The sequence below is a fragment of the Haemorhous mexicanus genome, chromosome 3 (assembly GCF_027477595.1).
Source record: "Haemorhous mexicanus isolate bHaeMex1 chromosome 3, bHaeMex1.pri, whole genome shotgun sequence".
Lineage (NCBI taxonomy): Eukaryota > Metazoa > Chordata > Aves > Passeriformes > Fringillidae > Haemorhous > Haemorhous mexicanus.
This window is the reverse complement of record NC_082343.1, coordinates 64,219,713-64,243,947: the sequence shown is the minus strand read 5'-3', so window position 1 is coordinate 64,243,947 and position 24,235 is coordinate 64,219,713. Positions and strand designations below refer to the sequence as shown.

The 24,235-nt window shown below is 40.4% G+C and overlaps 1 protein-coding gene across 11 annotated transcripts in view; it reads right to left on the bottom strand.

Annotated features, from left to right (window-relative positions):
• Positions 1-4,599: 4,599 nt before the first annotated feature.
• The window catches only part of ECHDC1 (ethylmalonyl-CoA decarboxylase 1), a 40,584-nt gene continuing 20,948 nt past the window's right edge, over positions 4,600-24,235 (bottom strand). For all 11 annotated transcript variants that reach the window (XM_059842152.1, XM_059842144.1, XM_059842142.1 and 8 more), the window contains one exon: positions 4,600-5,273. In XM_059842152.1, the coding sequence (XP_059698135.1) occupies positions 4,868-5,273 (406 nt within the window). In that variant the 3' untranslated portion in view covers positions 4,600-4,867. The remainder of the gene's footprint in view (positions 5,274-24,235) is intronic.

Here is a 24,235-nt window from a genome sequence, read left to right as displayed (position 1 = left end):
GATATGTTTCCAGTTTAATTGAACTTCACTGAAGGAATTTCAAAGAAAACGATCATAAAACAGCTTTCCATGTTTACCAGAAGGGAGGACTAGTTCTGAGTGGCATCCTGACATTCTTGCATCCCTCACTGGCTGTCTCTCAAACACAACACTGTAGGCGTCTCATCTTTTACTGAAAAATCTTGAGTTGCAAGCTTAATACTCACACAGACATCCACAGAGCTGATTAACTCACTTCACTGTTGATGGCAGGCAGAATTATCACACACAGCCTTATTTTAACATCAAAAATGTTGATAAAAGAGGGTAAGTTATCAAAGTTGACCCTGTAACAAAGGACATGGATATTATGGACTGTGGTGCTGTTCATCTGTTCATAGAAAAAACTATGGTGGCAGTACAGAAATTGTAGCTTTGTGCTTGTATTAGCAGTGTAGGAGCTGCATTTCAAAAGACTTCTGAATGTTAGAAGCCAGATCTTGAGAAACACAGCTTGTCATTCATCTCTCTGGCAGTTCTTTAACTTTTTTTTTTTTCAGATTGAGAAACAGCATTAGTTGATTCTGGACTTTATTTTAAAATAAAGCTAATTAAACTCCGATTCTTAGTTCTGTATCTCAGAATAGAAAGGTACAGTAGCTGATACATAAGTACTACTGATATTAAGACAAAAGTTGCTTTAAGGAAACAACCATTTGAAGGGAATTAAAAGGCTGACTTTTGAAAATGGTAGACTTAAACATCTATAACATTCTTCTTACTGTAATGATGGATAGCATGTCTGACCTTGGGCAAAGTTGTGCCCCTCCTCTGCTGCCTACAGGTGAGATCAGTGGGTCACAAAAGTGCAGGTGAGAATGGATTTCCTCCATTCTCAGTTAGGAATAAATGCTCTTGATCACAGATTTTCACTATCATCTTCCAGTCCCATAAGGAAATATGCCAATTACATGGACTTCAGGAAGGAAACCAGATCGAATGCTTTTTTCTCTGTTAGTTGTTAGCTGTCTTCTCTGATTTGAGTTAGTATACAGTGGCTCTAACCAAAGTATGGCTTTGTACTGCAAAAGCCTTTACTAAGAACACTTCAGCTATGTGCACAAACTTTTCTTGTGAGAGTATGGGTTGAAAAAAGCAAGAAAGAAAACAGAGGAACAGGACTCACTATATGCTTTGGGATTTACAGCTGTAACAGTCTGCAAATAATTCTATCAGTGATTATCCTTGGGGTTTTTGACCCAAGTAGAGAGTTCAGCCTCACACCCATGATGCTGCTTTTGGCTCCTGCTGGCTGACTGCAGCTGTGAAACACTAAAATTAAAGTAAGGCTGGTGAGAGCTTAATAGCCAGCCATCAGAGTAGCAAATGCACTCCCCAGATCAAGCTAGGGAAAAGTAGTAACTGATAATTCCCATCTTATATTTAAACCATTACTTTCAGTAGGAAATGTGTTCTCTGTCCATTTTAGCAAAGCCACAGCCACTCAGTGGCTGTGCATTATGTGGTTGACTGTAATTCCATGCACTAAATGATTTTCAACTTGTGCAACATAGCCAGAGAAATGCACAGTGCAGCAGAAGGGAAAATGAGAAAGGAAATTTAAATACTATAAAATCGACAGCATTTCATCATTTCCAGAACAGATAACCACAGATACAGGAATCCTATTTCATGGCTAAAAAAATATAAATCAGATAGGGACCCAAGCATTCTTCAAGAACACCTTGCTTATCTAGATTGACCATCTGGTAAATATATTTCTATCAGCAGCAAATAAGATAGAAGTATCTGTGTTGCTAAAAGTGATCTCCAGTATCCAACCTTCACAGGCTTGGTACAGAACCCATACTCCCATTAAACCCTTGGGTTGTCCCAGTACACAGAAGAAAAACAAGACAGACATTTCACAATGTAATAGGCAACTTAGTTTGCTGAGGAGGAAGCTGGCAAAGTAGCCCCTAGGAAATACAAAAGCTGGCATGCTATTTAATTAGGAGACTGGGACTATCAATTTTGATGTTTCTAATTTATTTTGCGCATTTAGTGTTTGTTTGTTTTTAAACCACTTCAGAAGGGAAAAAAAACCCCTGAGATGAAGCTTGACATCTTTAATAGTTGTAAAGAAGATACAAACATTTATCAACTGCTGGTTAAAGATATTTGTCACTTTAAGATGATAAGAAAGTATTCTGTGAAATAAAGCATTTAGCTTTCAAATGGGTAAAATGGGATTTGTTTTCATCTCAGTCTAGAACTTTCATCCTAGCACTCATAGCAATTTAGCTGGGCTGGTTTTTGTGTGAAGGGCTCTACTTACTTTTAGAGTAAGAGAATATGGTTTAAGACTACTCACTAAATCCTTGATCACAACCTGTAATGTTCTTCAGAATGTCCTGTACCTATGCTTGGTATATTTATGATACCAGCAATATGGGTTTCCATAACCCTCTCTGAAACTGTTCTGAATTTGTCTTGGTGTGTAATAGTTAATTATTTGTCCTGTTTTCTTAGAAGCAAACATTAGCCTTTGATACAAATCAGAGAGGGTGGCTGGGGAAATACATTTGCTGAAATGAGAATTAAGCTCATTGTCTATAAATCAAAATGGAAAGAGATCCTCCAGAGGTGTACTTACCATTCACTAACTGCCAGCACAGATCTGGTTCAAAATGTGAAAGAAACCAGATTCTGCCTTTGTCCTACAATTTCTTCCCTCTCAAATTTCTATAACCTGGTACACAGAATACACTTAGGAGCCTAATATGCCAAAGAAAAAAAGATTCAAGGGTCTTACTCAGGTTCTAAGTAATTTTCACATCAATTTTAAAAACAATAATAGTATTAGTAATGGCACATTCTTGCAACATAATCAGTTGCCCTTTAAAACATTTTTTGTTTTTACTCACAACAACATTATGTGCTATTGCTTCAAAAAGCTGGATGAGTATAGACTGGAGTGTGCCTTGAAGGTTCAGTGATGCTGCAGTCTGGAATCCCTCATGAGTCTTGAGAAACTTCAGGAAAAGCAGAACAGCTTCACTACTAAACAGTCAAGTGCTGTCTGATTATACTAAAGCATTTGCTCTTCTGAAGTAATAGTTTTGAAGTTCTTTAGGGCATGGGAAAGAATCCAGCTACACAGGAGTAACCACTGGGCTTCTGGATAAAAAGGAGCTGGGGAAAGAAAGGCACAAACCAAAACACTACTCTCTTCCCCATGTTCTCATTCCTGTCTCTTCTCTAACCTGAAAGGAAAAATTGAACTTTATTTTTGGGGAAGAGAGATTTGAAATCTTCCTCCATTAGTGCTCCAGATATTAAGGCAAAGGTGCAGGATCAACAGGGTGGAGGTAAGTTCCTTATCTTCTCTGAGATGCCAACTCAAAACACATCCCTTTCCTCAGCATTTCTCTTGGTTGCTTCATGCTATATTCATTGCTGTGAAAACCACACTGCAAAACATTCCCAGCAGATCACAGAAATTGCTTGAAACTTGCAGAATCTTAATAGGCAATCCAAGCCTAATTGCCAACATTGATTTGTCCCAAGTCCTCAAATATATGTAGTAACCTCACTGTCTAAAACTCAGGACTCCTGACACACTAGAAGTCATAACATGGATTTCCATCCAAGATACTGCCTTATTTTCTTAAGGGAGCTTGTTCCATGATCTTGAGCTAGTTATGCCTGGTCAGAGCAAAAAGGCATGTCAGTGGCACAAAGCCCAGAGCTTCCTTCTTTACATGCTCCCACAGAGTTCTTTGGCTCAGATCTCAGTCCCTGCTGGTTTTAGAGACAAGTGCATCCTAACCAACAGCACAGGAAACTCTCAGTCACAGATATGTCTGTATGGTTTTGCTCTCATAGATGTTTATTTTTAAAGCAGGCACTCTGTGCCTGTTTCTAATTTCTAAAGGGAAAACTTTCCCCACTAAGTTATCCAATTACCTGCATAAGTCACTGGCATGAAGGGGAGACTGAGTTCCAAACCTTCTTATCAGCCCAAATATACCCTACCAGTAAAAATGCATTGAAGAAAGACATAGACATATCCACTCACATCTTACCAGAATGATGAACTCACATCACCCAGTCACCTAAGGACAAACCTTTTAGGGGTATGATACATCATAGCCTTCCAAGATTTCAACCAGATTCTGTGTAAAGAACCAGGCCAGCAGCTTTGCACAGGTACAGAATATGGGAATGTGCAGATGCATGTGTGGGTAGTTGATTCCTCGAGCAGTGAGAAGACACGAAAATACATTTAAAAGCCTGAATCAGTGATAGTGAATGAATGCTAGAAGCTTCTCAGCAGCTCAAAGCTTCTCCTGTAAAAGCACCATTAAAATTGAAGGATACTTTCTCAGCAATCACACAAAGAACTAACTAGAGTAAAAAAATAAAAGCTATCCTCCCACTAGTAATCGTCTTTTCCAAGCTGCTTAAAGACACTGGTCTCATGTTGGGGAACTCATATTTTGCAGCTTTAGATGCACCTGTTCTGCAAATGAATAAACCTCATATCTTTCAAGTAATTAATTTCCATACTAGTCAAAAAACAAAACAAAACACAAAATAAAATAATCTTCAGCCTCATTCCAAATGAATTATTGTTCTATTTTCAGCACAGTATTTACCTTTACATAGTAATTTCACTAATCTCGATTCAGTGGATGATTAGGACAGTAGAGAATCTGCCTGGGATTTCTCTGTGGTTGCACACCAAATATGCCTGCCTGACCTAAATGGCAGGAATGTTAATGCCATTTTAAATGGACAAGTCCTTAAATGATTCAGCTTAACAGCTGCTTTACTGAAAGCCTTGCTTGTAAAAAAGTCAAGCCCATTTCTTATGCATAAACCATCATTTATGTTTTGGTCTTCTAACCAATGCCTGCAAATTGGCAGGTCCACCCCACACAGTTCCAAAAATGTCCTTCTCTGTCCTTAGGGCAGCTTCCAGCGGGAGCTCTCTTCCTGCTGTCACCACCTTTTTCACAGCCCGAATGACCGTGGCCGGACCGTCTGTGTACTGACTCAGCCAGGCGCGGGCCTCTGCCAGGGCTCTGCTTTCATCAGGGGCCGGCAGCGTGCGCTCGGAGAGCCCCAGGCTCAGCGCTCTCTCGGGGTCCACCCCCGCAGCCCCGCCCAGCAGCTGCAGGGCTGCCCCGCTGCCCACGATCCGCACCAGCCGGGCACCTCCTCCCCAGCCTGGCACCAGGCCCATGTGCTTGTGGACAAACCGAATTTCACTTCCAGGCGTCATCAACCTGTCAATGAAGAACACACAGAGGTCAATCCATGCACTGCCTTTTGTTTTCAGTTCGATAGCCCTTCATTTTCTGCTTTCTCCTTCCCTCTGCTTCCAAAGGCAGATACAACTTGACAGCGTGCTCATTACAGCCGGAGATGGAGTTTCTTAATTTTTACCTCACATGGTGCCCTAACTGCAGCTTTTGGCCCTTCTCAAAATTAGATACAGATGCTGCTACAAGTAAAGATTCTCAGTGCCCATACTGATACACCTAGTCAGTTCTAAAAAGTGTTGAAAACAGAGCTGCACAGGACATGATACATTTATTCACAGTGCAAAGCTGCCTTGCTAATTTATTCATAAACCAAACAGGTATTGGGTAAAACCCAAGCAAACTAATGCACAAAACATTTCTCAAGAGGATGGATGAAGTCTTAGTACTGATCTGAACTGGGAAGGTTCTGTCAGCACTGTGCTGATTATAGCATGGGTGGGGCTTTTTGGTTCTGTATTTTAGAGATCCATGTGAGTTTGATTTCTAATTGTTCATTACAGAAAGGGAAATCTGGATGGATGCTCAATTTATGGCTCACAATGCACAAGAGAATTACTTTCTATTTATGTCTACAATGTGTAATAGAATTAATCCCCTCTACAAGGTAAGTAATATTACTCTTTCCAAAGATGTCACATCTTTCTTTTCTATGCTTCTTTTCTACAGCTTCTCACCTCCTTTACTTAAGAACTCATCCTAGGGCTCATTAAGCTATCTCCCTGGAGGAGCTCTGCTGCAGCAGATTGTTCTGTCTTCACACAGTGGTCACACTGACACACGTTAGGTTAGTGGAAAAAACCTCTAGAAATAGAAACACATAGAAAAGATGTACAGGAACAGACCAGTGCTTGCTCTTTCTCAAAGTGATGCTCAGCAGTGTGGTCGCTTGCTGCTGATTGTAAGGCAAAGGATGGGAATTACATTTGTGAAGTAGATTAGCTGCTACTTCAAGCACTAATTGGCTTTTTGAAGACAAATCTTGTAATACTGATGTCTACACACAAGTCTGTTTCCTAACCATGCAGTTTTTGACAGTGAAAATACCGAGGTGAGCAGCTTTGAAAGGGGAAAGAAAAGGAAAATGCAACTACTTCTAGGAACTCACTGTTCTCACATCTGCTTAGTTATTGTTAATTGTACATTTGCTTGGTTGCCTTATTCTTAACCAGAGCACCATCAGCATTCATGCCACACTGTACAGCATCAGAATTGAAGAGCTTACGCTTTATCCCAGATCCAGCACAATGCACAAAAGCAACAGCTGACGGGCCAGATTGCATGAAAGCCTTTTTGTAGAGATAGCAGGGGAAGGCTGTGTGACAAAAGGAAGAAAGCAGAGTATTGCAGGGGAGGAAAGGCTTTAAGCTAACATTATCAAGTGCTTCCAGACCCAGCAAATCCCAGGGAGCTCAGGTCTCTTTTCTCAAAAGAATGATTTTGCAAGTATTCCAGAACTCCTTCACTGGCTCAGCTTACTCTGCAATTTGCTCACACCCAGTGTCTCACTGGAAAAGCACTAATGAAAATGTTATTAAGGGTTTAATTCTAGCTGTGCCGAGTAATGTGAGGCACTAGAAAATAAAAGGTCATAGGCAGCTGGGCATCTGATGCTAGACAACCTGTAGACAGTCTCACAGGACAGGCACCCTGGGTCAGAGAGGCCAAGTTGCACTTGTATATTGAATCTAAGATTGTTTCAGATAACGTTTAGTATGTGGGAAGGGCTCTGTTTCCCTGCAGAGTCTTCGCCCCCCTCAGAGAAAACTGAACCAAACACAGTGAAAGTAAAGTAAACCACTGACAGCTTCACCCACAGAGAGACCGTGAGGCTGCAGCTTCCAGAACCTCCCTGGGGTTCATCTCTTCCCACAAGGCTCCTTTGAACAAGCTCCACAGAAAATACTGAGATAAGTGGTAGTCAGTTGAAGATATAACCGTAGTACTGGACTGCCTTCAGGCTTATGGAAGGGATTTTTGTTTTTTCAGACTTTTTAACTATGAATCCTCTCCTGAAGTCACACCATTGCTTACAGAAACCACCCATCATGCTCTCTGTTAGATTTATCACTCACTTGCAGTCCCCATGCCCCAGGAAGCAATGGAGACCTGAGCTCATGTCTGAAGAGGCGGAAGCAGCTGCCAAGCCAGCCTGGGATCAGCCTCTGAACACCACCAGCTGCAGCCTCGCATACATATTTCCCTTTTTATTGTATGAAAGGAATTGAGTCTACCTTCTGAGACATGACAGATCTGATCTCCCATTAAAAGAATTTATGTAAGAAAAGCACATCAAGCATTACTTAACAGAAAGAGGCAGACAGGAAAAAGCTGGAAAGACCAAAGCACTATTGCTGAGCTGTTTATACCTTCTTCAACTAGTACTGGCCCTGTCTGAGACAGAGTAGTAGATGAATACAAAATTAACCCTGATTTCAACACTATGCTTGTTTTTGTCTTTCACATTGAATGAATTAAAATCTGGGTCCCCTGTATCACAGGGGAAGGTCACATGGCTAGACTCCTACACATATGCCTTCCCGCCTTAATAAAGAAAATCTGTTGCATGACAGTACTGAAAAAATATTTATTCAATGTAACTATTGTACAAAGTGACAAAAGACCTTACAGTAAGCAGGGGAACATCCTTCAGAAATGTAAAGGGTAGCAAAATCCTCACAATTTAAATTAGAAATAAGAGGTTAAGGTAATATAAGCCCCAAAGTGCAGCTGAAACCTTCTTTGAGAACCTTTTATTTCCATGTTACAAACACTACAACCACCCTAGGAAGAAAGTACAGTCACCATGGGCCACATCCAATTTTGTGTTAGTCATCTAAAGCAAACGAGCTACAGCAAATGTTGCTGCTGTACATTTTAAAATGTTCTCAGCTGTACTGAATGTTACAAATCCTCCCCCTTTGATCTGAGGATTCCTCCATTCTGTGACATCTCATTGCACCCACAAACAACTGACTGTCACATCGCATCTTATCACATCACTGGCAATGCACGTGAGAAGAAACCTTGTCATTAACATTGCAGCCTAACAAATGCCACACTTATAAAGGTACACTTGCTCCCCCAAAGGCAGCACTTGCTGTGAGCTAACAGCCATGCTTTCCTTTGCTAAAGTATTTCCCAGCTACTTGAAGCAAGAGCATATACAATAAAAGCTGAAAATGCGAACAAAAATATACTTTCTCAGTTTTTCATACCTGCTTATTATAAATGCTAATGTTACTGAGCTGTTCCAATGGGTATAATCAGTTCCTTGGCATAAGGAAGATCTGTGATTAAGATCTGTGCTGGCCCTTACCTCATAATTTCCTGGACTTCAAGGTTTGAGTTATATTCAGCATTTTGACAAGGCAAAGGTATTAGTCAAGTTTACTAGGGAGGGACAGATACCACCCTCTATTTTATGCTTTTTAAAAGCTCCTACAACTACGCTTTTGAAAGCCACTATAGGGAAAAAAGACACCTAAAACATTATATGTGTTGCCAGCAACCTGAATTTTGCTCCCATGCCCTGCTTGACTCCCAGTGTCACATAAGGACACAGCTTCTGACTTCCCATCCTCCCCCTTTAGCTGGCATGGACTGGCACTCCATGGAGGGAGGCAGCTGGCATCACGCAGTGCTGCAGCACCTGGTCCCCAGCTATGGCTGTGCCCTGACATGGCAGCCAGAACTGCAGGAGATGACTTTAATCTCCCCCACAAATACTTTGGCATCCTGCTCTCAAACTACCAATATTAATATAAATAACAAACAGAGCCTATGTCTTTGGGTCACAGTAAGTTCCCTCACAAAATCTGCTACATTCTTCCATAAATTTCAGTAATGCCTATCTGCAAAGTGATTGAACCAACATAAAGTGGAAACTTCTCTAAAAACAAGAGTCAAAGGCCTTGGGGTCCAATTAAAAAACATCCATGATTTTAGCATGCTGTAGAGTAAGAGTTACAGAAATAATAATAAATCTTCAAGTAGAACTACATATTTTGCAAAAAATAGTGCAGGACACCCATAAAGATAAAAAGCAATATCTACAGTCAGCCACACATCACTTTGGCACAGGGAGATGGGAAGTGGGGGTTATGGTCAGTTCATCAAGTGCTGTTTCTGCCACTGCTCAGGGAGAGGAGTCCTTCCTCAGCTCCAGGGTGGGACTCCTCACACAGAGACAGTTCTCTGCAAACTTCTCCAGTGTGATTCACTCTTCCACAGGATGCCTTTCTTCTAGAGCAGCCTCTTCCAGTGTGGGTCCACAAGTCCTACCAGAAAACCTGCTCCAGCATGGGCTCCTCTCTCCACAGGTGTCCTGCAGGACCCTGCTCCAGCATGAACCTCTCACAGGTTCACAGACCTCTCTTGAGGATTCACCTGCTCTGGTGTGGGTCTTCTCCAGGGGCTGCAGGTAGAACTTTGCATCCCCATGGTCGTCCACATGCTACAGGGGCACAGCTGCCTCACCATGGTCTGCAGGGGAATCTCAGCTCTGGCACCTGAAGCACCTCCTTCCCTCTTCTTCCTCCTTCTTGGTGTCTGCAGGGCAGTTCCTCTGACATGTTCTCACCCTGCTCTTCTCTGGCCACCATTACAACAGTGCAGTAACTTTTCTCTCCTTTTCAGATATGCTATCACAGAGCCATTACTATTATTCCTGTTTGGATCAGCCTTGGCCAGCAGCATGTCCATCTTGGAACCAGCTGGCATTGGCTCTACTCAACATGGGGGAAGCTTCTGGCAGCTTCTCACAGAAGTTGTTACCTACAGCTACCCCTGCAGACCCCCTGCTACCAAAACTTTGCCATACAAACCCAAAATACCACCCAAACCACAAGCACAACTATTGCAGGCACAGGAAAAGAGAGCTATTAAAGAAAAAAAGGAAACTACCAGGAAAATGGTAACAGAAGGAAGGTTATCAAGAGTCAAACACTTGTTTTAACCAGCAAAGAACAGAAGAACAAAGTTGATGTACAATGCTGCCATACTCTGCCCAACATGTATGCCTTTCTAATACACTCATCACTATAGCATCAGCTTAATTAACTCTTTTAAAATTAAGTAACAGCAGTGTTATGCTGACACATGGCCAAAAGAGCTTTTTAAAATACACACTGCTGGGGAGTGCAAGTTCAAGAGTTTGTTGAGAGGTCAGGTATGACATTATCTGCAGACGGTGTTTATCATGCAAATTGAACTTCCTTTGCCAGGTGGACATGAGAATTTAATGATCTTGCTGGCAAGTGGACAAAAGCTCATGTGTAACTGGTTTAGGATTTTGTAACTCTTCTTGGTGAGTGCTACCAGGACAACTCACAACAGCAGTAGCTCTCACATGCATGCTGGACCTTAAGTGAGCAAGAAAGCCAGTCCATTGTCCACTTCTTCCCTGTTTTGCAGTTGCACCTTCTCAACATTAAAAATACAATCCCAGTCCCACCACTTCATGAGCAAATTGCTCCTCATAATCTCACTCCATTGTCCTCAGCATCCCAGGGCACAGACAGAGCAGGTCCCAGTAGTGATGGTGGGTTCCTGAAGCATGTGAATGGGACTCAGGCAGCAGTTACACAGCTACTATCTGTAATCTGATCTCACTTCTCTTGCTGAGGCACACAAAATCCAGCAAAAATAAAGTGCTGCTCTTACATACAAAGTGCTGCTGAACATATGCAGTGATGGTATGTTTTTAGTCAACTAAACTGTTACAATACATTAAAAGAAAGCAAGAGAGAGTTGTGGTTGTTGAATTTGTAGCATCAGAGCAAGGGATAAACTACTGTTCTTTTATCTGTGCAGCAAAAGCCTTGATTTTAGATTAAACAGAAGTTCTTTATTTCAGGTTGGTTCAGTGCACCACATAAATCAAGTAATCTTTTCTAGGCTGCATTTTAAGCTTCTTAAATAGGAAAAAAAAAGCAGCTTTAAAGTGAATGGCTGAAATGCAATAAATATTTGGATAAGGCAGAAATGGGTAGTTGGATGTGAAAGCAATTCCATAAGAGAGAAACATCACCTTTTCTGCAAATGCACCCAGATAATTCTGTAGCTTCAGTTCCTTGACTCAGGCAGGGATACTAAGGGATCATGCCACAGGCAAGTGGCAGTTCTGAAAGCTGGACCATAAGGAGCAATTAATTGAGACTGCAAATGCTGTCAGCCTGAGGTTTGGGCAAAGATAATCACAAAGATAAGCAGTCAAGCACTGTGGAACTTCACACTACTTTAAATAGTTAATGTAGCACATATCAAGGGTTTTGGAATCCTCCAAGCTCACTGCCTTCTCCCAGTTTTCTTTAGCATGGCATTTGGATTTGCAAGGTTTAACTTGTACCTGGTGCTCAATCCACCTCTGGTATCCATATTCCAAATCTCAGAGTCAGAAAGATACACCAGATATCATGCACCTTCTCATTTAATATGTCCTATAGCTGTTCTCCCCACCATGGAAAGACAGATATTAAAGCATGTGTAAGAAACTACAGAACTTCCTTAGCAATAAGATACAAATTCTTCAGGCATTATATATAAATGCTTATTGGCAATTGCTGCAAAACTAATCCCTACCTTCTCCAGAATGTTTAACAACAGAAGTAATTCCTGAGTACAACATTGAAAACACAATCTGAATATGAACTACTGCCTTGATATTTTCACAAAGCCACAGAAAGCCTGAAATGACTAAAGGTAAGGCTGCAGTCTGTGCCTGCAGAGACCTGACCTGGAAACCTAAACACCAAAAAGTTAATTACATGACAACATTGTGTTCTGGTAGTGACATCTTGTCTTCTGTAAGCCTTGTTCAATATTCCAATACACAAGCCTTCCACAGTTATTACAGAAACTCATTTAAAACAACAAATGTATGAACCAGTCATTTTTGCAGTAAAAATAAATTTTGAAGCAGCAAGGTACTGTGGGAAGAATATTCTGCAGAAGAAATATGCAGCACTACACTAAAATAATTTAGCCAGTCAGCAAAGTTGCTGATTAGCAGCTTCCAGTCCTTACTTCAATTTTCATGACAGATGTTTTTAGAATTAGACCCTTAAGAATAAGACAGCCTCCTCCAAAAAGCAAGCTGGGACTAAATGATCCCTATCTGCCTATCCAGTGGATTGTCTGGGCAGCCTCTTTATCACTACACCATCAAATAATTACCTAGATACTCTGTAAGGGGATTATCAACACAAAATGGCTACAGATTTTTCTGAAAGTCATCTTCCTACACCCTCTCTTACCAAAAAGCCCCACCCTAGTTCTCTAAAAATGTTAACAAGTGGATTAATCCTGAGAAGAGTTAGAAATAATTTCACTTATCTTTCAATCTCACTTGATTAATTAGCTAGGGTTTAAAGAACCGAAAAGACACAGATTAAACTTTTAATCAGTAACTCCTTGCTAATTCTATTTAGCAGATTTTTGAACTGGAGCAATGCACTGAATATTGGCAAGCCATAACAGTTACATGCTTTCCCAACACAGCTTGCTAGTATTAATTCCCTCTGCATCTCTCCCATATCTTCTTTCTCACTAAAAGCTTCTCATGTTCCTGCCCTACGCAGAGAAATAATAAGGCAATTAGATATTGCAGCAGTTGCTACTTCAGACCTGCAACAGCACAAAGTGAGACTTCCAAAGTGAAAACACTGTAAAACTGATGAAAGTATGGATTTGTATTACATGCTTGTGGTGATGGTCTATGCAGACCACTATGGCATCATAAAAGCAAACCCTCCCAAATGTTTGGTCTTTCTGAAAATCCTTTAGTCACAGATATTCACTTGACAGATGACTAAATGGTAACTACTAAGAACATAAAAATGAAGACAAAATAGTTTAATGATAGTCTGGGGGAACTGCATGCCTTATGCTTATCTTAGATACTGTTGCTAAAAGATGCTCTGCAATTCTAAGTTTCAATAGGCTAAAAGAAGACTGTGCACACTAATAATCTTTCCTGTTTATCAGCTTTAATCCATAACATTTTCTACAAGACAGCAATGGAAAGAAGTAGGTCCAGCTACTATTTTAACAAGCCCATCAGAAAGTCACCCCATGCAAATCCTTTCCCTTGATTTAAAAACACTCCACCAATTAAAATCACAAAACAGTATACCTTCTTTATTTGAGGTTTAAATAAATTAAAATGATTCCCAAGAAGCAAAACAACAAAAAATCCTATCAAGCCTCCCAAGCACAGAGTGTTCTAGGCACACTCTAAATCGCAGTGTCAAAGGAGTAGGCTTGATGCCATCCTAAGAAATTTAACTAACACAAAAGCTTGCTTTTCTCACAGCTCTTTTCAAATTGCTTTACAGAGACTATATGGACTTTTATTTATAGTTACTGAATTATTTTGTAACACTCTTTGTGCATCCATTTTCCCCCCACTCACCGCAAAAGCTAAGAATCAAACTTTACATAAAGTAGCCCAGAAAAATCTCTCATGTCTCCCTAGCACATACTGCCTTTACCTCCTACCTTTGCTGTCCTCCAGTCAAGACTTTCCAACTCTAAGGATCAGGGTAAAAATCAGATCAAGTAAATAGACTCCTAATTACAGAAGTATTTTTTTTTTAATAAGAGTTAACACTCTTCTGAGTTGCCTGGGAAACCTGAGGGCACTTCCCAGAGGGGAGCAAGAGGACCTAAACAATGAGAATTGCATTCTTCAAAGGAGGCCTTAAAATAGCCACTTTTAATGTGACTCTATCACGTTTTCTCACATCACCCAGGGTCAAATGAAATGCAGAAGAATGAATGACAAAGTCACACTTTCATCTATAAGCCCAAAACATTTGGCTGATGCTAAAGTTCTGAAAAGTGAGTCCTGAATCTAAAAAATGGAGTATGTAGCAACAACAAGGGTTAGAGGAAGAGTTGGAACACTGGGACATCAGTGCAGAAATTGCTACATGGACATGAACCATTTTAAGAGGAATGTGGTATCTAGGAATAAGCAGGAACTTAAAGTGTGGATAACCACCACCTATTGCCCAAATATTGGGATATTCAATGTAAGAGGAGCCTCCAAAATCAACAAAGTCAACTCAAAAAAGGCTGCAAGATTACCGATTCTAAAGGAAGCCATTCCAGGGAAGAAGCACAAAAAATACACTGTTACTAGAAAAAGATCCGGATAACCAGAATTAAATACTAATAGGCAGACACAGAGAACTGCATGTCCCCCAAAAAAGAGCATCTCATCAAAAGCAAAGTCTGCACTGAGAAAAATCAAGATAAAGCCTATCAACAGCACGAAGGAGCTCAGTAAGGCAGCAGAGAAGACCCTCTGGGAGAGTGCCCTGGCAAGACCCAGATTAACAGGTCTAGACATGACTATGTAAAAACAACCAGAGAAGTAAAATAGGGTCTATTTCTAAAACAATTCCCTGATCTAAGGAGAGGGGCTTAAAAAGGGCCAGAAAGATCGTTAGTTTGAGAGAGGGATAATAAAAAGAATGAAACACAGGGAAAGATGGCTGCTAATTCCCTGCAAGGCAAGTAGCACAGTGTCAATCAAAACAAGGTAGGTAAGGTCCCCCCAAAGCCTCCTGCAGGTGATGTCTGCTGTCACACCGGCTGCCATCCACACAGACTTTCAATCTCATTCTGGACCAGATCTCCCAGGAGTCAGTTACAGATGGAGGCTCACACAGCAGACCTTGATTAGGGGGTTTCAATCGAATTTGTTACCTCGGGCTTGACACTTTCTCACCCATGGCTTCACAGAAGCCAGAGAGAAAAAAGCATGCTATGAAAAGCTACATTTCTTCTAAAAGGGATAAATGAAGCTGGGTATTGGAAATTGCAGAAAGACATTTTCTGCAGCAGGAATGAAAAATTGAATTAGATGGCAGATCACAAGGCAAGAAATAAGGGCCCAAAAAAAGCATGACTGATTAAACTCCACTAGCAGTATCAAAAGAAGTAAGATGAGTCTTTTTATTTTGTTTTCCCTTTCACAGTCATTTTTCAATAAACTGACAAGAAAGAAAATTATTTGGCCAAACCACAAGGTGAATCTGCCCCATTTTCCAGGATGATACTTCTTTAGGCTCCCCATGCAATGCCCACAGGTTCCATCCCCACCATGGTGCTGGAGGTGGGCAGCACCATGCAGGAGGACTTGGTGGAGATGGGGATAGGGCTGGCCAGAGAGCTCATGCAGCCAGGCCCTGTGTGCTGCACACACACATTGGGTGGCCTCTTCTCAATCAGCAATGTGACATAAAAGCTGTGTGGGCCAAACATCAAGCCCTCAATCCATCTTGTGCCTAAGCATCCAAGTGAGGTAAGTAGTTTCAAAAAACAGCAGAAAAAATAAATTAAAAGGCCTTTCTTAGGCAGGAGAGACAAACGTTTACAATTACACAGATGGCAATAAAGACTGCCCTGTCCACAGGTGCTGCCTTGGACCTGTTTAACACCCCCTGTGTGCACACTGGCGAGGAGCAGCATGGTTTTACAAAGGCTTATTGAACACACACAGGGCCCAGATCACAACTTAAGAACACATAGAGCCTAGACAATAAAGCAGATAGTTACACTGGGGAGCTCTAATTCCCCAGAAGTGTAAAGTATAAACTCTAAAAATTGCATGAATCAACCAGAGCCATAAAGTTGGACTGATGTCCCATCATTCAAGATGCAGTGCCTGGATCCTCCTTACTACCAGCAGATGTACAACAGCAATCCATGGGCTACTGCCCTATTTCTCCTCCCCTGCTAATGGCCAATATATTATTAACACTCTCTTCTTCGAATTCCCAGTTATGACTATATTTGAATTACCCTGGTGTCAGTGGGTCCCAGGCACCTCAGTTACCATACAATTATTTTCAGAGCAGTTTACATCTTGTCATAGCACTTGGGCCTTACCCATGAAGCAGGTTTAAGCTATTCTTTAGAGGCTGCCAAAGCTTCTGTACACAAATAAGTGAATGCCAAAATAATGCTCACAGAAATATTACTCATGCTGGAAATCTGAAATGTTACATGAGTCTTTCCTTCCTAAAAAAGAAACTAGAGATATCTGGATTCTGTTCAAGCAAACATTTTCAACAACAGAAATACCTTTTAAACTAAAGTAAAAATTTCTGTGAGGAAAGATCCAGTGATATTTTATCAGATTCTCTGATGAAAAAGACCACCTGGAGGCAAGGTGCTTGATTATAAATTTTTAGTCAAATTTAAATAGCAGTATTCCTGTAGAAATAAAAAAAGTACAGTGGAGCTTTTTTCCAAATAGGAAATATTATTTTTTTAAATTATGTGCACACTTTCATGCAGCATATGCAAACCATGTTTATAACTTTGGCTTCCCATATCTTTATTTTCATCATGTATGTTTAACAAAATCACAGAATGCAGAACAAAATTCTCCCAGACCAAATTCAAGAGTCTCTTAAGGCAGGAACATTTCAATCACATTTTCTGCTCATCTCTAGTGCTGATACACAAAGGGGAGGAGGGGCTTCCCAACAGTGGCTGAGCTTGGCATCTAAAATGTCAAAAACACAAGGATCACCTCAATTGCCTGAATTCAGCTGACTGGAAAGGAACAGCATTTCTTGACATCAGTCAGGAGAATGCAATATTCAAGCTGCTCTAATACTTTATGATGGATTCGATGTATCAGGTTTCTGCAACTCACAGCACTAAAGAATTTAAAATACAAGGTAACATCACACTAGCAGCCCTTCACAAGACACAGGGTAACAAGACACGCTTTGAAATTCAGCTGTCTCTGCACACGGTGCTACCAATGCTGCATTTGCACTTCCTACACAATTTCTGACTCAAGCAAAGAGAGATCATATACTTAGTTGAAATGGTGATTCAATTATAATGGAATGTTGCCACTCTGTCAGGATACCATGTTAATTTCAAACAAAAAAATACTGACTGTCGTGGTTTGGGTTTTTTAAAATTATCACAGTGACTGTGACCTAAGTTTTCCAGATATGATACACATCTTCAGAGATTTGTTTGGGAGGGAGGGGAGGAGCACAATTATATAACTCAAAAAGGCATAAATGAGATAGATAATTTAACATTAAAATCCTGCATTTACGCAGCTTCTCCTCTTTACTTTTTAATATAGAGTCTTAATTATACTGATGGGGATCTCAAACCAACTTCAGATCACTGATGTCATGTTCAGACTACCTAGAGTAGAGGCAGGCCCATTTTCAGCAAACTGTAACAGATCCCACAAATATGCCTAAGAGTGTGACCAATTATTGCCAAAAGTATAATTTCCCCTACTATGTTTTTATTTACAATCATTGTCTATTTCACACATATGCAAATCCATGCTGATTTAAATTATTGGGGTTTCCTCAGTCTATATATTTGCTTTTTGTTTATGAACATGAATCAACAGAACACAAAACAGGACTGGAATATAACACCTAGTAACAGACCATGGACACAGCAGAAGTTCTTACACACACAACTTTAAGCACAATAGGAATCTATTTAACATAAGAATTTACTATTTGATTTATTCTTACTGAGACTGCCAAATCACAACAGAGTAATTAATTTCTTACTGACTATAGAATCCAGGAAGTAGGAAGCTGAAGCCACCAAGGTTAACAAGTTCAAACAGTTTACAGACTTAATTCACACAATTTTGCATAAATCTGGAAGGAAGAGGAACACAGAGGTCCAGCCTGCAGGGCTCTAAATCTTCACTAAGACCTTGGGTTGCTTTGGATCAGAGACAAAAATAAAACTGAAGGCTAAAGAGGAAGACTGGAAATTGCAGTTTTGAAGGCAATGTTTACAGTGAAAGTAGGTTGAGATCCACACAACGTCTGCTTACACCCAGGGAAATTGAGTTATTTCAGAAACATTGGTAATTTCAATGAACAGTAACCCTGATGTGGACGATTACCCTTCAGAGATCTACAAGGTTAACTATACTGCTCCTTGGAGTGATACAGCGAGGAAGAGTTCTTTCTGTAGTCCTTCAATAGCAATCACAGGGCTGAAATATGAAAGAGATAACTGGGACACAGGAAGACATTTTCTGGAAGCTGATCCAGTGCAAAATTAGGCACTTGAAAGCTGTGGCTTCAAAGGAAACAGAAGGTATTTAACATCTCCCTTGAGCCAAAAGGAGTAGATAGTATTTTCACCCCCTACAGTTCTTTCCCATCTCCTAGAGACTCAGCTCCTCCCTTGCACTGGCTCCAGCCAATATTATATGACCTTACAAGTCACTCTAGTTAACTGTAAAAACAGAAAAAACCCAGGCTTTCTGTTGCTTTTCAGTGAGATAATTGACTCATACAGGTATCTTCACTGGTGCCTGGCAGACCAGAAATAAGAAGTGAGCTGAGAATACGCAACAGGGACACCCTCCTCCCATATCCAAGGAAGCTGTTCAGGCACTCTGTCCTCATGAAGCCACAGCTCAGTATACCCTCACCTCAAAACCAACAGACTGGAATATATAAGTGCTTCTCACACTTTATGTTATCCAATTTGTGGAGCTATCTGATAATAAATAAATATATATATTGAAAAAAAAATAGTAGTGAAGATCAGAAATGGTGCATCAAACTCAAAAACCTCAAATGCCAGTTTATCTAAACTGGGAATTAGCGAGTTTGCAGATGAAAGCAGAATTCCAGTGCATTTGTACTCTTTTCCTCAAATTCTCTGAAACTTAAATACTTCTCTATGGTGAATTACCAGCTCAGTGTATCAGCAAGTATCAGAATGGGTCTAGACCTGTATTCTCTAAAATCTGCCTTATCTAAGTTTTGCATTATCTGGACTATCTCTGTTTATTATTACCATGGAGCACATTTTATCAGCTGCAGACAGGATTGTTCAACAGAAAGGATGTAAGATTGCATGGTACAAGTGGTCTAAAACATAGACACATGCTGATAAGAAAAAATTCACGTACCCAGGATAAGATGGTTTGGCCTCCCAAAGGCAAAAAAAACCAAACCAAACCCAAAACAAATTTAAAAACCTAGAATGAAGTAAATCCCTGCAAAAAGACAACTTCAGAAAGAAAGCATCAACTCAAATTCATGCTTTGCTGATGTTATTTAAATTTCTACTAAAATCAAACAGTGGTAAATTTGAATTGTCTACAAATCCTCTGTCTGAAAGAATGTAAACACAAAAAATTCAATCCCAAATGAAAACTGGTAAAAGACACCCAATACCAGCCTATAAATACAAGGCAAATAACACAAGCTCTTGAGCCCATTTCTGGCAGTGCTTACTTAACCAGATGTCAAATATACCATGTCAAAAATAACAGCCTTCTTAAAGGCAGGCAATGTGAGACAATTAAAATCATAACCAGAAACTTGTAGTAACAAACCCCCAGGGCTCTAAAAATGTGAAGTGATGTAGGACTGCATTGGAATTCTAAAATTGTCAACTGATTTATTGATTTGCAGGAGATTTTAAACATACACACACACACACACACACACACACACATATATATATATATATATATATATATATATATATATATATATAGAGAGAGAGAGAGAGAGAGAGAGAAAGATAGAGACCAAAATTCTATATAGTTTAGAAAAGTGATCTATGCCACCCAGCAAGCACTTGAAGCTTATAGAGTTTTATTAATAATTTACACACTTGGCAAGGACATTGTTATTTGAGTCCCTGATCTCCCAGCAAAAACACACAGCAGTGGGTTTTGGATAAGGGGTAGGGTGAAAGGGAAGAGAGAGAGATATGAATTGAAGAGTGTGAGAAAGGAAGGAAAGGGAGAGGGAAAGGGAGAGGGAAAGGGAGAGGGAAAGGGAGAGGGAAAGGGAGAGGGAAAGGGAGAGGGAAAGGGAGAGGGAAAGGGAGAGGGAAAGGGAGAGGGAAAGGGAGAAAGAGAGCGGGAGAAAGAGAGCGGGAGAAAGAGAGCGGGAGAAAGAGAGCGGGAGAAAGAGAGCGGGAGAAGAAAGAGAGCGGGAGAAGAAAGAGAGCGGGAGAAGAAAGAGAGCGGGAGAAGAAAGAGAGCGGGAGAAGAAAGAGAGCGGGAGAAGAAAGAGAGCGGGAGAAGAAAGAGAGCGGGAGAAAGAGAGCGGGAGAAGAAAGAGAGCGGGAGAAGAAAGAGAGCGGGAGAAGAAAGAGAGCGGGAGAAGAAAGAGAGCGGGAGAAGAAAGAGAGCGGGAGAAGAAAGAGAGCGGGAGAAGAAAGAGAGCGGGAGAAGAAAGAGAGCGGGAGAAGAAAGAGAGCAGGAGAAAGAGAGAGATCACCAGCATTGATCCAGCTGGAGTATCCTGGGTCCTGGGGCGCACATACACCCAAGGCTTTCTGGGGATACCTTTTTATAGATATGATAACCCTGTTCAGGAGGTAAGCTTCTCGCTTTCTAGGCAAATTAGTTATCGCGCATAGTTCTTTCATTAGTTATCATTCATAGATCTTTCTGGAAATATGTTGGAGGCTTGAAGGGTCTTTGATGGTCTTAATCTACAGTGCATGTCCATTTCTCAACCTCATTGCTGCACTTGCCCTGTACTGTGTTGTGCTTATTCTGTTGTGCCAGAACAAGGACATCTGTCCCAGAAAAGTGCTGCTCTCCCTCCATATGGGCCCCTTCTCCACCCACATCCTGTTCTTTCTCACAGTGTGTTATTACCAACAGTCCTTGGTTGGTTCCATGGCTATCCAGCTATCAGTTTTTGAACCACACACATTTTAGTCCCTTATCTTTTAGGCTTCTACAGAGAACCCACTCAGATTTGGCTACTGATTCTTCTCTGATGATGTGTAGCAATGTTACAGTCATATGAATGAAAAGTGCTTTGAGAGCCTGGACTCTGCAATAATTCATGAATATGTGAACCCCATGTTGCTACATTCCTATCAGGCTCTACCCAATAAAAAATGCTACTATGTCCTGAGGCACTCTTATTTCAAACAGTGGCATCTTTACACCCAAATGTCCCTCCTGATAAAATTAAAAGCCCAAATCCTTGTACAGAGTAAAGGATTTCCAAAGAAGCTCATGGGCCATGCTCTGATGTTTTGAAACCTATTCTTGAAAAAGTTTATTGCAGAATACTGAAGTCTTTATGGCTTCCTCCACTTCTTCTTTTTGAAAGGTGAAACCACTGAAAAGTTCATCACAGTGTAGCTACATCTATGCAGAGACTAGATTATCTTCTGTTCCTTTGACTTCCTATATGTTGCATTTAATGCACTAAATACAATCTGTAGAATCAAATAAGCATAAATTATCACAGGAACACACACATCAAAAGCTATTTAATAACATTTCATTTCATCTCTTACTAAGTGTTTCATGGAACATATTTAACACCTCAAAATGTAATATTAAGCATGCCTACATATTTCGCAGAAATACAGAAAACCCACCGCTAAAATGAAAGAAGGCAAATTTGATAAATGCAGTATTATTAGCATAAGTTAATAGTTAGCTCAGCACTTGTAACAGTAATGAAACTGGCCCTGTGCAATTTAACTGCACAACATCAACTACAGCTGAAGAAATTATAGTTCATTAATTTATTTTCTAAAGAAGAAAAGGAAATCACTGCTGTCTCTACCTACGAGCCCATTTTGAGATCAATGGTATGAGAAATGGGCAGTTTTCCATCTCTGCACTCTCGTCCTCTGCCTCAAGACACCAACTTTTAAATTTGATTGACAAGGCAGGGACACAGACACACGTCTACTTGGACTGCTGCAGCATTAGAGAGGAAAAAGGAGGTGGGGGGAAAGAGACTCTGTGTCTCAGAAGCACTCAGATACAATGGAAGTCCATTTGCCAGGTGAGGTAGGACCAAATTTTTGAAGTCATAGATGTATGTAAAAGACCTACACAGACATTACCCCAAGGAGATTTCTCACAGGCACCAGCATGAAATAGAAGACAAGACAGCTCAGAATTCAAAGTTAGTTATTCTGGCTATTATCTCATAGCACATTGCAGCAACCACACTCACAGATTATTGTGATCTGCTAATTGCACAAATGGATTCATTACCAACTGTCTCTTCCCCGTGTCTGTCAGCTAATTGCCCAACAATCCACGACCATTCCTGTTTTCCTGTCCGAAGTCCTCAACCAATCCTGCCAAATCTGCTATCCTTGCCTTCACACATTGTGTAAGCACAAGACACACTTCAAGTTTCTGCATAAAGGAACCCAAAGCAGGCACCTCAATTATTTGTAAAATTCCTTCACTAAATCCAACATCACATTCACTTCTGTACCTCACTGAAATGGCTCCAGTGGCATGCAGAACTGTAAAATACATTAACATATGGCAGCAGAAAACATGAGCCACCTTCATGTGCTCAACTGTGGCACGTTGAAAAAAGTCTGTATTTCTTGAAAATTTTACTAAAATGCTTAGCTGTCTGAGCAAGTTTCATACTTGCACCTTTCTACATTAGCCAGTTTTTCAGTAATAATTGAGATAAATAATTCTAGTGCCAGAAGCTTTATCTTTCCAATTTTCATATCAGAAAAAGTCTGAAAGGAAATTAATTACTTTGCCCTTGTCTGGACGGGTCTGATTTTTTTTTCCCCACAGTAACATGTTTATGATCTTTATAAGGATACTGCTTTTCTGGAGAGCCATATTGCAACCACACACAGAACAGTTAAGACTGGAGAAGATGTTTTGAGAAGACCTCTTCCTCCAGATTAAATGTGGACTAACCTAAGATGCTTTCACTTTTTTTCACTGTCCTTATTTCAGCAATAAATGTGCCAAAGTTCACACAAGCCCCCCCCAATCCAATTTAAAATGAGCCAGCTTAAAACAGAGTGAGACAATTAGCCACAAGAACCGCTACAGGAAGAATGTATCAGTAATATCTTAAACCACCTCAACTATTTTAAAATTGGACTTGTCCACACCTCTACTTTAGGAGAATGTGTATCATGCTGTCAGACCACATTTCTCATTTTGGTTCAAGTGAGTTGCTCAAACTATATCAGTATAGTTAATGTAGTACAAAGTGGCAGAGATAAAAAAAAGAAAATATTTCAGGCCGAAACCAAGCAGTTTGGTAGTTTAAACAGAGACTGTGAAAAACAGAACTGTATCTGAAAATCTAGAATTAAAAGCAACCACAACAAACTCATTTTGTTTTTAAAAAATAAAATGTTCAAACAGATTATTCAAAGAAGAAAACAAATCTCTGATTTCCATCTCATGTTCATCTTTTGTCATCTAGTGACTGAGGGCAGAATGCCTATTCCACTAATATCTACTTACAGTTCTCAAAAAACCCCTGGAATTTTGTCCACCAGTATCAAAATTCTCAAATTCAAGAGCAATAACAGCACAGAGTATGTTTCTCTGTCTTGTTGCTGTTATTAATTAAGTCCCATTTGCTGCTCCTGAATGGCTGTTATTTAGTTGCACTGGATGGGTGTGTAGAAAGTAATGGAAAATGGATCAACAGCTGTAGTTATTATGAAAATTATGGCACTGCATGAGAGGAATTGCAGCTGCTCAATTCATGCAAATAAGAGCTACTTGATAATGCCTATAATTACACAGCATGTCAAAACAGCATAGCTGGAGTGTAAGTAGAGACTACGTATTTTAAAAAGCCAGAAGATTTCCATTTCATTATATTCCCATTCCCTAAATGCCTATTTAGAGATAACAAGAAACACTTTCTGTCGACAGGCTCACAGATACAGAAAGGTCTGCTGAGTCTCCCAGGTGCATTCTCCTGCCAGCACTGCAGCTGTCAAACACACAGCCTCTCTGCTATCTGTAACACAGCCTGGACCCACACCGCAGCTGGGGCTTCAGCTCACTGTGTGCTGAGCAGATATGAAGAAAGATCCAGCCACATCTACTTTCAAAGCAAAGCAAAGGAAGATTGCTTCCAAGTGGCTCAGACAATGCAGATACCATC